At 33.2% G+C, this 13212-nt stretch overlaps 1 protein-coding gene across 2 annotated transcripts in view; it reads right to left on the bottom strand.

Annotated features, from left to right (window-relative positions):
- The window catches only part of LOC149778499 (uncharacterized), a 50677-nt gene extending 38237 nt beyond the window's left edge, over window positions 1–12440 (bottom strand). For both annotated transcript variants that reach the window (XM_089939367.1, XM_089939368.1), the window contains exons 1-2: window positions 12336–12440; window positions 4767–4872 (exon numbers count right to left, since the gene is read on the bottom strand). In XM_089939367.1, the coding sequence (XP_089795493.1) occupies window positions 4767–4854 (88 nt within the window). In that variant the 5' untranslated portion in view covers window positions 4855–4872; window positions 12336–12440. The remainder of the gene's footprint in view (window positions 1–4766; window positions 4873–12335) is intronic.
- Between the last annotated feature and the right edge of the window lie 772 nt (window positions 12441–13212).

The raw sequence follows: 13212 nt of genomic DNA, 5'->3' as shown, positions 1-13212 counted from the left end.
TTAGTTTAATATAGTTGTTATAATTAATTAACGTTTTATCTGTTTCTATTATATCGTCCTGAAGATATTTTCTGCAGCATCCATTAAAGCAGGGCTTGGAGTAAGAACTAGTTTTATAAACTCGGTTATATCTTTAACTTTGTTGCATTTTGAGCATTCGTCTGTAACCGTTTATATTGTTCTGTTAATTTCCAGCCAAATTGTTGTAATAGATCATCTTTCTAATTAATTTAAAATTAACATTAAGTTGAAAAAGGTTATATTAAATTGTTTTAAAGGTTCAAGTAATGGATGTCATGTTGAATAGTTACAGCTTTCTGAAAATAAACATGTATTTAATTTTCCAAGGTTGACAAATCACCAGAAGGTAACTTGACAAAAGAAGAAAAATCCAGATACAGTTGACCTTAGGAAGCATCACAGAATACGTCCAATATAAAATAGAAGAACTAAACCAAAAAGGTGAAAAAAGAGGGAGATCAATGTAAGCATATAACTGGAGGAACTAAGTATATGGAAGTAACTAAAGAGCATGTCCAAAACAAATGCTATATTTGGAAGATGGCATAGTAGGTATTTCAGGAACAAAAGTTATACAATTTTTGAAAGATGCATGCCTGGGAAACTAAACCATTCAAACAGTTATAACAAAAGGACATTTAAAGACATGTTATGCAAAAGAGCGTAGGTGACAAAACTCGAATTGTACAGCAATACATGGCACGTGGGCGAAACTATATAACTTAAACTATTGATCATGCAACATTAAAATTAAATCTTACAGTTGCTTATATCAGGATTTAAAAATGTTTAAGATTACAATGGATTCCCGTTGAAGATTGCATTATTGAAGAAGATATAAAGTTGCTTATTGCAATTGTATTGTCTCTGATGAATATTGATTGTTTGCTTAAAGAACAGGTTTTGTCAGAGGAAACAATTGAGTAAATACATAAGTGCCAGTTGGACCTTCGTGGATTCGGTAGGATGGACGCTGTGTGAATTTCGGGGCTAACAGCTAAATGAAAGAGGGAAAGAAATGTCTGAAAGAATACGAAAAGAGCCCGTTCTAATTCCTAGATCTAAAGTTAATAAGAGCAATATGGTTAATCTGAGCAAATAGCATGACTAGGACGAAGACAATAACTGTCAATTTCCTTCAATATAAACAGGAGTAATATACACAGTATGCCACGAAAAGTATTATTTACCAATAACGCCGAAAGAACACTAAACATTGGAAAGGAATAATGTTAGGTTGATTAAAATCAAACAAATGATTTTGTTAAAGGTGTTGAACATTAAAGAGGTGTAAGAAATAAGGTAATAGCAACATATTTGCTTCTAAACTTGGCAGAGGTTGCATGGTAACTGCTTCAGGTGGTATGGAAATGACAGCCGCTAGTTTAGAAACTGCAGAAATAAAACAGGAATTACAATTCATCTAGCTTTTGTGTGTTGGGCGCAGCGTTTGTTGTAAAGGCTTTACAAGAAAAAATGATAGCAGTACAGTTGTTAAAGACAGTGAGACTGCTTAGTTAGCTGAACAGTATTGTCTATATGATAAGTAGAATAATAGGCGATAATTAATTAAGTTATGAGGAATTTACAATCATAGTCGCGTAATAGAACTGGTGCAAGGAGGTAATGAATGCAATCAGAAAGATAGCCGATGACATAAAAATCAAAATATTGATAAGTAGAATCTTCTATTAAACACTTCAAAAGGAAGTAAAAGGGAAGCAACAGTGTAAACGGATACATAGCAGTGGAACATCTTTAACATTTGGTAACGTAAGTAGGCTTATCTTTTGTATAAACTTCTCCTACACGAAATGCATCGGTACAACAGAAGGTCAACCAGAAAAAAAGAAATATATTTTAAACATTCAATTAATAACATATATTTAAAATCAACTATTCATTAGAAGGGATGAATTCTGCAGGTGTTTATTATATTATTTTATGTGACCAGGACATTCTAGGTTTTAATGATAAGAATAAAATAATTATCATAATTCCAAATGGATTCAATGGCACGGAAATGTACATGAACAAAGTCAAATAGAGAACTACCGTTAACAGAGACAAAGAGATAATGAATTAATACTGAGTTACTAGAACACAATTCAAAATCACCAGTAACTCTGAGCAATTAATGCAGTGCACAGAACCAAACGCAGTTCTAAATTGTGAAGATTCAAGTCAAGACATCGTTTACAGGTTTTGCAAACTTAAAATATGTATAAATTTCTCTCTTTAGTGGATATTATTCAAATTTACTAGATACCTTTGACAATAGTATCCTTTGTTTCATACGATGTTAATGGAAATTGCATGCAATTACAACGAAGTCAGATAAATAGCCTGGATATCAGTATTAATGATAAAGATGGACAAATGCTAAATTTTTACAGCGTGTCTGTATCATATGTATTCAGAGTACCTTGGGTAATGTTGCGTGTAATAAGCAAGCTCAGAAAAATTAATTCACCGATTTACGAAACGTAAAGAGAAGAACTACAATCCTGGATAAATATATGTAAGAAGTCCTAATGATATTAATTTATTTGAAATATCGATCGATCGAGAGAGCAGATACGGAATTCATTACTCCAGGAACTAACGAAAACCTTTAACCAATAAATTACTTAAACTTGGACAGCAACCGTAATACAAGATTATGCGAGCGCCTTAGGGACTGTTGAGAGCCGCAAAAGTCGATAAAAGTAAATTTGATGTCAATATCGATCCCAAGATATAATTCCCATGTCTGCATCCATCAATTTAACTTGTAATAATGGATAACGAGAGCTGTAAAAGAATATAGAATAGACGCACTTCTATTAATCAGTTGTAAAATGGAAAACAGATCTTGGCAACTCAAAAGAGAATGAGGGGAGTAGGCTCTTGTCCTAGCCTTATAAGGTAACTGGATGTCCTAGACTTAAATTGTTTCCAATAAGATCTTACAGAGAATTTTGGCAGCAAATAATTTTATAAAACGTATTGGAAAAATTCAATTAAATTTGTATACAATTTGCAACGACTCTGGAGAAGATTTTTTAAAAATATTTTACGAGAGTGTCTAAATATAATATTTTTGATCAGGTTTATTGAACGAATAAAGAGTGAGTTCAATCATCTCCACAACTGTATCTATCAAAGGGAGAATTTATGTTTGGTATAATAGATAAAATAAATGTACATGATCTGAATAACTTATTTATATCACAGTTGAAACATAATATTTATAATTTTAGATTTAGTTACGAGTTACAAAATATGTCTCATTTTAAGAAGAGCTGTAATTACACTTTCTGTCAGAAATGAATTCTGCATACACAACCTGCACATGGGAAAATGTTTGATATGGCAAACTTACAAAAAGCTGTCTTTAAGCTGAATATTTATTCATCTCGATTTACCATCGATCCGCTGTAAGATATACATTGATATGATTGCGTGCATTATTAGGTTAGGTATACATATCTATGTACAATAATGCTTGCCGGGGTCGGCCCACCTGATAGACATTTACACTGTTCATACATAGATGCAATGTCTAGATCCTAGCTGCTCATATTGTCCCAGGAATTTCCACTGTATCAATTTATGTCTTTACAGATTTAAAAATACAAATGATTGTGTATAGGTACACACGTTTGCAACTATGAGAATGTATGGTTGTATGTATGTATGCTTGTAATTGTGCGTCAATGGGTGTTTTTACGTCTGAAATTGTATATATGTATATATATATAAACCATGTTTCTTGATAAAAGAACAGATGACTAAAACCAAACCGTCCAAAGGAAAGAATGTGAAAATACTGCCATTCATATATGTTGATGCTAAACATTTGGACACATTCATACTAGTCATGTTTTATGCTGGTAATTGTCACCCAATACTTACCAAAAGCTTATATTTATATCAACTCATAAATTATTAACGGCGAGTCGAAGACTCTCACTCTTTGCATCTTGATGTGTCTGGGGCAATAAAAGAATTAGGTGATTCAGCAAAATTGCGAAATTACGTAAAGTCCTTTATGATACAAAAGACTTTGGAGGATACTAAATTTAAAGGTTAAATAATATGGAGGGAATAATTTGATAATAAGCTACCATCTGTGAATTAAAAGATCTCAGAAAGAGCTATTAAAATGGAAGAGTCACAAAAGCGGAATGATAAGTATAGGAATGATATACCTCTACGTGACTTATTTATATAGAGATTTAATCGACTGGTTAACTATTTAGAAACCTTGGAGACACAATAGGAAGAAAGCAGATTGAATAATAAATATTTAAAAAAAAAACGTTCGTCTTATTGCAGAATGAATAAACTGCGAGATAGGTATATTAGCAAGTGACATGGATATATATACATACATATATATATATATATATATATATATATATATATATATATATATATATATATATATATATATATTCGAGTTAAAGTAAAATAAAGTTTTGCATTTTCTAAAGCATTTTGTTAATCCATCTGCGTTTATATGCGATGGAGAATATGTACAGTCACACCTCTCACGCTATTTTGCCATTGCCTCCTACAAGTGGAAACTCTCAGTTCCCACATAGTACTGAATGAAGGCATTAACAAGTTGACATCTGCTTTCGAAATGTGCTCATGGGCCTATGCAAACTGTGCTGGAGTATGAAGTAAGGTTAGCAGAAAGGAAAAGAAAAGTGTTGTCATATGGTGCTAGGTAGGAAAGTTTTGATTATGTTGCTTACCTGTTGTGTATGTCCTCCCGCATGAAAAAGCACTTTCAAGTGCACCGGCAGCAAGAAACAAAAAAAGCAAAACGTTTATGTCACGCATGGCCCTCTTCAAAAGCTACTGAAATTATAAGAAATAACCTATCTTTCTATGCGATTTCTAGACAAGTCAAATTGTATTATTAAATATGTGAGGAAAGGATGATTTGCGAATTAGAGTCGTGATGGAGTCCTGGAGACGTATAAAAAGACAGAAGTGAAAAAATATCTTATATTGATATTATTGTTCTTGTTTTAATATCAGTCTGTATATGCATTTAGTTATTGGTTATAATAATAGTCTTCGTTTCTAATAGGTCTTCCTAGGTGGAACAGTGCCTCCAGCATGTTTGTGAATCATAATGTATTCAGTTTTGATGAAGTAATGAGAAAGTATGTTTTCTCAATGATGACAAGAATATCTAATAGTAAGAACTGTATATTGAAATCTCTTTGGAACTATGACATTCATTTAAATTCTCACATTATTAGTAGATGGAATAAATTACTCTTTAAATGTGCCATTTAATTTCCTTCTTAACACTGCATGTCACAATTATTTGTTTTAAATGTATCTGTATACTTGTTTGTATGATATATATGTTATTTTATGTTTACAATGATTTTACTTTATAATTATATTTTAATTTAGAGGCATGGACTTTGTAGTCTGAAATAAAGAATTCTTATTCTTCTTATTCTTAATATTGTGTTTATATCTAGTTGGAAAGGAATCATTTATTTAAATTGTTTAAGGGAATGACAAAGTGTTCATAAGACGGTCTGCACTACAGCAACATTTTCAAGATTATTGTGAATTAATTAAAAGAAATTCATGCCATTGTGATACATTGTATGTATGTATCGTTCTGCAGTGTATATTACATATTAAAGTTACTAAGTTACGTAGTAAGGGGACAAAACATTTCTCGACAATATTGGGTTTCTCAAGATAACGTATATTGTTATAACATTTTCTTTCTTATCTTCGTGCCACGCTATATGTGCCTCGTAACATTACCATATATCCTGACAATATATGGACATGTATAGTATATACCCCCAAACCGTCAAATATCGCGGTAACAAATTATTTGTACAAATCTTAGTTGTTAAAGTTTTAGATGTATTTACAACATAATGTTGTATTTATAGATATTAACTTTTTACCCTGTTGTGAAGTTCTGTGATTGATGTTTCTGCTTTCTATGTGTCTGTTGAAAAGCATATATTTAACACATTTGAACATGAAGCAAGCAAATGTTACAGCGCAGCGTTAATGCTGATATAACTTTAAAATGGTACATTATTTATTTACCGCTTGGGTTGAGAAAGGCATAAAAATGTTACAAAATTGTTAACATGTGGCTGGTTTAGTGGGTACTGTAATTACTAATTTCCAGGAAGCAAATAAATTGACATTTGACAAAGTGGATTTCACCCATTATTATCATTATTATTATTATTATTATTATTATTAATTTATTTTAATGGAGGTTTTTTTTTGTCTAGATATGATGGATGTCAGATCGGACATCGCCTGCTACCGTATGTAGCAGTACGCGGTACTATCTGCGACAGTTGATCAAGAATTGAGTTACACTTGACTCCTGCTGAGGAAAGCCGCTGAATACGACCTCCTAATCACCAACACAGTCTTCCGCCCGCCGAATCGTAACAAAACGTTCTGGATGTACCGACGCTCAAAGCACTGGTCGCTTACTGACTACGTCATCATCAGGAGAAGAGACAGGCACGATGTCCGCGTGACGAAGGCCATGCGAAGGGCAGAATTCAGGACTAACCCCATACTCGGAATCTCCAAGTTCGATATCCCGATTTAACCCTGCAAAAACTACAATGCAAAAAAATGCCACAAAACCTAATGTTTCCAAATCGAAACGGGAGAGTACGAAACATGTATTTGTCGAAGAAATGTAAGGCCAACTGGATCTTTCAAGACATACTCCGAGAATGTCGCGGTAACCTGGGATTCCTTCTGAGACTCTGCATACTCAACTACATCCAAAACATTTAGTCTCATGTAAAGGTCAAGATTGGTTTAATAATAATAATGCTGCCATACAGAGACTTCTGAATGTGATACATTGCCAACAGAAGGCATGCTTTGAAGACAGCACTTCATCTTCTAAGAAGGCAGCCTTCAACAATCATTACGAGGATCGTCCAAGAGCGTTGCATAAAACATGTAAGAACAATAAAGCAGATGAGATTCAGTCGTACGCAGACAAGAATGACATAAAGAAATTATACAGGCCATAATCATCAGGAACATCTCCAGTGCTGTATGATGACAGCGCCACTATGCTCACTTACAAAGAAAATATGGGCAGAAAACTTGAACAGCATCTTCAATGAACAGTAATGCATCAGCCAGGGGTCGATTGATCGACTGCTCCTAGTAGAAATCAACGTAACATTTGCTGATCCTCCAACACTGAGGGAAACTGTGAAATTAAGCGACAAAGCACCAGGAACATATGCTATACCAGCAGAAGTGTACAAAGCCGGAGGCTGTAATATGGCACAAAATCTTACTAAACTCTTCCAGCCAATGTGGACTCAAGGAACTATAACACAGTAGTAAAAGGATGCATCAATCGTCCACTTGAAGAAGCGGAAAGGCAACATACAACCTCGCTGCTATCATCAAGGGATCTTCTTGCTTTCAATAGCTGGAAAAGAACAGGGACGTAGAAGAACTACATATTGTGCAGCAGGATGTGATGGTAAAAATATCTATAGACTTAAATGTTGTTGTTGTTTTGGGTTAAACACGATCTTTCAGCGCATGATAGGTCATACATGGTGGCCGGTATAAGTGATGGAGCAAAAATCCAGGAAAACCCTAGTGAGATTGAAATAATAAATCGACTGCAAAAGGAATATTGCGAAAAGCTATGCCAGCATGTCCAGGCAGACCGATATTTTGAGGACTGAAGCATACCTATTAAAGCTCAAAGCAAGATTAGTATCATATCATTCTCTGTAAAGATTATACCATCAAGACACCCAATAAACTTTGTGAAGAAAAGTTAGGGTAATAAAAGTCATACATGTTAAAGCAGCACTAGTAGGGATGAGGAAGAAATTTATCAAGTGAAGGCTGGAAAAAATAATGTCTCCGTAAACTGGAACAAGCTATTCTGTGATGGAGTATTGACCCGTTTTTCGTGTTGCGGCAAAGTTCGACAGTATTAACAGGAGACACCATAGTCATGTATATTTAATTTAATTACTTGTCTGTTATTTATATTTTTTATTCCAATTTATATTTTTATTCCATTACATGTTATTGTAATGTAACATTGTTTACTGGACTTGACCTTGTCCTAACTTTAGTTCAGTTCTGTTTGACCTGATAGACTTTTTTATATTTTTTAAATAAACAACTAAAAATAGCTTCATTATTCTCTATTGTGTATGAGAAAGTTAACCAATTATTATTCAGGTAAACATGTTGATTTAGGTCAGGGTTTTTGAGATTCCAAAGGGAATTTAATAGATTATTATGTTTTAAGTAAAGAAGGCTCATTAAATCGTGCTAGAAAGTTATTTTTCTTAGGTAATGGTTGTTTTTAGAAAATGCTAATTTGTGACCCGAGGTCAAACAGATAACTATATTATCTTGAGACTGTCAGTAGTACTTTAATATCTAGTACTTTAAGTTGTGTTATGTTGTGACCAGTTTGGGCTGACTTTTTTTCTTCTTTAAATTATTGAATTTAAGTGATTATTTTCTCTGGAAATACAAAAGTGCTTCGACAAAATACTTGAATAAAGACATTCATTGGAATTTATACTGAATTCAAACCTGGAAGAATATTTCTGTGATTCAACAAGAAACTGTTGACACATCAGTACGACACATACTATAACAGACAAGTCATAGCCTTCAATTTTAAATCTCTTTAGGACTTTAACTGAATTTTATTCAGGACATTTTATTACTAGGACGTCTATTTTTTAATTCTTGGATTATTTTTGGATTTAATTCGCAAAACCGTAAGTTCTTTTTTCTTATTTTTCACTTTGTATTCTAGGGAAATAAATTATTTGTTAAATTATACAAAGCGTGCTGTCTTCACTCTTTTCTACTACTTATTTTAAGATCATAGACTCGTAACACCAAAAAAAGAAACATATCGCTGATATAATGGAAAATGAAGTTTCTGTGATAGTATGAGTATGGTAAATGGTTTAAGTAGCTAATAAATGAGAATGAACATTATATGGTGGATGAAAACATTTCAAAAGACAAGCGGATGGCTCTGAGAAGAGGATTAAAGGCAGTTACGTTAGTCTTACGCAGTATTTCGACCCTTCTAACTCAGATGTCATTTTCAGAGTGCCGTTAGTTTGGGTCAGGCAATACAGTAACTCTTGTGTTTGGTTGAAACCATTGTTGATAGCCCAACTCAAGTATTTCACATTGAAGCTGGAATTTGAATTCCTATTGAAAGAAATCTGAAGGTCTAAAGTTAACATTATTAAAAGGTTGATCGTATTTATATAGAAAAGCAATTGGGCCAGTAGTAATTCCAAGTAATGTGTGTAAAACCGAAATAAATGTGCTAGCAAACAAAATATGCCTGAAAGCAATGAATGCTAGTAGTTATTAAGTTAAATACATGCCGTTAGAGAGAGAGAGAGAGAGATGGAGACAGACAGACAGACAGACAGAGAGAGACAGAGACAGAGAGAGGGATGAAATACCCCAAAACTGATCTGTAAATTGCACGTTTCTTTATTACATTCAAGTAGATGACGATCCGCTCGCAGGAAGGCAGCTGAAGTTGTTACGTTTGCCGAGTTAGTAACATATTAGCAAACAAGGATGAAACTTAAAACATATGATCCCATTGATCTTTGATCTTTGATCTTGATGATGATAAGTACTAGCACTTTAAAGGTGAGGTGAACGTTATGAGAATATTATCATCAATTTTTCATGTAGCCCCAAAGCGTTGGACAGTTTATCTTTTGGGCCAGGTGTTGCTAGATTTGATGTGAACAAAATTACCAAGTCATTTGAAACTTCAAGCCGCTGTGACTTAACTACATGGAGCAGAAACAATATTGCAATGAAAAAGCGGTTAGACGTTTATCACTTAGTCAAGGAAAAAGGGATCATTGGTATGCTTTGTATGTTCAATTATGGTCAAATGTTGTGTGTGAAGCTTGCAACTAGGAGAATGGTAGTATGTTTTGCTGAGGGATTTAAAGTTGAATGTTTACGAATTTGAAACGACGGGAAAGGTGGCTTTATAGCGCGTTGAACCCCATTGATACAACGAGTGTTTAGCAGATCATCTTCAAACAAATGCGTTTCTTTCCCGCGCGTTCGTGTCTGTTTAAACATTGTTGACCAAAAATGATTAACAACTGGTGTTAGGACGAACACGATAATCCGATCAATGGCATTTACAAGCAGGGTTCTCTCCTCCATAGACTCTAATTTTTAACGGGATCTGATTCAACCATCGGAATTTTATCAATAGACAAACAAAAATCACTATAATGTGTGATGAGCGAAATCAGAAGGTCGTATGTTAAATGGGCAATGTAAAGAATGCTATGACAACAGCAGACATCCAGTCCATTTGCAAATTCAATTGATCTCATGAGTTTCTTTGCGCTGTAACCTGTGCCTGTTGAAAGAAAAAACTGTCCAAATCACACGATGGAGTTAGTTGCTATAATCATCCATAGGGACAGTCAGTATAATATTAATAATAGTTGTAGTCACAATGAATAGCCACATATTTAATAATAATAATAATAATAATAATAATAATAATAATAATAATAATAATAATAATAATTATAATAATAATAATAAACAGGGGTTTATGGAAGGGACTAGATTTATACTGCCCAAAGCGGATTACTTATTGCACATTGTTTAGCGGATAGTTCGCAGGTAACAATTAAACAATACATGTGACAGATTTTGTGATGTATTGTTATCATGAACAAGGAAATCTTTCCAAAATAATGTGTAACTTTTGTTCTAGTGCCACTGGAATTCGACACATGGGGCGAAAGGCGGTTTAGATTTTACTTTTACATCTGCATATGGAAGTCGTAATTTACCAATAAAAGGATACTACGATCATTTATTTAATGAGCCTATGCTACTCTGTAATCTCCGAATGAAATAAACACTCTGGGTGGACTTACTTGGTAAGAAAATAAAATTCAACAGTAGTATAGGAAATACAAAGAACATGTTAGCTATACCAGTGTGGACTTGAAAACAGGAATGAATGCATCTGTAGTACTTGCAGAAAATGATTTTTGACATTAGTGACAACAGTAGTGCATTATGTACGTGTAAATGTACCTGTACTAACGTAAAGGTTTATGAACAACTAAACCAAATAATGATCTGGAATATATATTGCGCTTCATCTAGCTTGCTTGCAATTCACAAGGTTTTGACTTTGAATGCAATTATAGAGTCAAAACAATACTTTTGCTCTCATTTAAGGCTAAACACAATATATATTGTCATTTAATTTCACCCGTGTTATCTTTATATGGACATTGTCTAGAGTACCATATTGATTCGTCACGTAACTTCAGGTATATTTTATTTAGTTTTAGAGTAACTGAAACTTTGTAATGAGAACGAATGTAAAAAATGCCGGCTTGTTGCGGATTCTAATTTTTTTTAATAAATTTTCTTTTTTTTTTGGGGGGGGGCAAATTGTGTTATCGTAATATGTATTTATTGTGCTTCATATAGTGTAGCATTGGTCTTTGACCAAATACAGCAAAATAATGAAACTCCAAGTCTCCCTTACAGAAGCCTCAAACCTAGTCGAAGGTGGAAGAAAGCAAGAGATAAAGACAACGGAAAACAACCATATAATTTGAGAACTTGGTCATTCTTCGGAAGAAGCGGATAATCTCAAAATAGTTGTTTGGTAATCACTTTTCGTTATACAAATACAAAGATAATAAAAGATTTTCTGCTTTAAGAAATCGCACTCCTTGTCCATTTATATAACAAATACAACTATCAAGAAAAAGCCACAAATCGTCTTGTAAAATAATGAAACATATTAATTATGTTTTCTCTTTCAGGGAAATCTTCTCTGCATATATGAAATTATAAACGTAAGACGATATGGTAGACAAACAGTCAGATAAAAAATAAATGAATGGATATTAACTTAATTATATCTTGATTGAGGCCAGCTGAAATCAATAATTTCATGCAATTTAGTATGTTAATTTCCAATTAGTCCGTTGCAACAGTTGGCTCAATTTCTATAGACCACATATATTATCGCATACCATATTGTACTATTACCGAATGAGAATACTCTGTTTAAAGATTAGCACATAAATTGCCTTAAAAACGGTTGCATTCTAACAAAATACATTCATGTAAACTTTTCTCGTTACTTTCAAAACATTATTATATATTTGCTTTCTGAAAAGCTCAGTGATAAAATATAGACGCCAGTGTATAAGGCTGTACCTAGCTATAATATGAGAATAAGCGGTACTCACCCTCTACGGCTTCGAACAGATTTTTTGTACTTTGATTTAGACTTATTTATCGTCTTCATGCTGCCGATTATTGAATACACACAAGGAAGTGAATATCATTTTGTCACCAGGGGCGACACACTTGTGACGAAATATACCTGGAAATTAATTCCACACACACACACACACACTTTGCGTGGATATATTTGAAACATATGTAGTTTATCTGATACTTTCGAAAACATGTTTATTCTTGCGTATAATGTACAAATAAAGATTTAAACCAATTGCCACATCAATGAATATATATCTGTCATTCAAAATCAAAACGTTTAGCCACTAATCCGAAGTGACTATACAATAAAGCTTTTTACTTAGACCGGAATATATCCTTTCTTGACATCTCTGATCAAATCGTGATTGTGCTAAGTATCAGGAGACATACTGTTCTATTTTGTTTCAACCATACATGTTTCTTGCATCTATGATATATGTTGATAAATTATTATTATTATTATTATTATTATTATTATTATTATTATTATTATTATCGTAGTAGTAGTAGTGGTGGTAGTAGTATTATCAAATGATACACCAATTTAGATCTTCCATTACTTCATTAAAGAGAGAGAGAGAAGACTTACTCTGTCGTGGATACCTTATATTATCAATGAATGCAATACAATGTATATTTTATTCATACATATGCGGTTACTAAACTGTATAGCAGTAATGATATTTGCTTGCACCCGATGACATTTGACCCAAATTCTGGCTATCGATCTATCCAACTTTTTTGCATTTTGTACTTCTGTGTGTATTCTATTATTCGACCTCAGATAATAAAATATGTTTACAACTGAATGAAAATAGGTTTGTAGTAATTACTGCTTTCCTT

This window comes from Sinohyriopsis cumingii, chromosome 17, assembly GCF_028554795.1.
Source record: "Sinohyriopsis cumingii isolate HCF-2022 chromosome 17, ASM2855479v2, whole genome shotgun sequence".
Lineage (NCBI taxonomy): Eukaryota > Metazoa > Mollusca > Bivalvia > Unionida > Unionidae > Sinohyriopsis > Sinohyriopsis cumingii.
The sequence above is the reverse complement of the archived record's forward strand: the minus strand, read 5'-3'. Positions and strand labels throughout refer to the sequence as shown.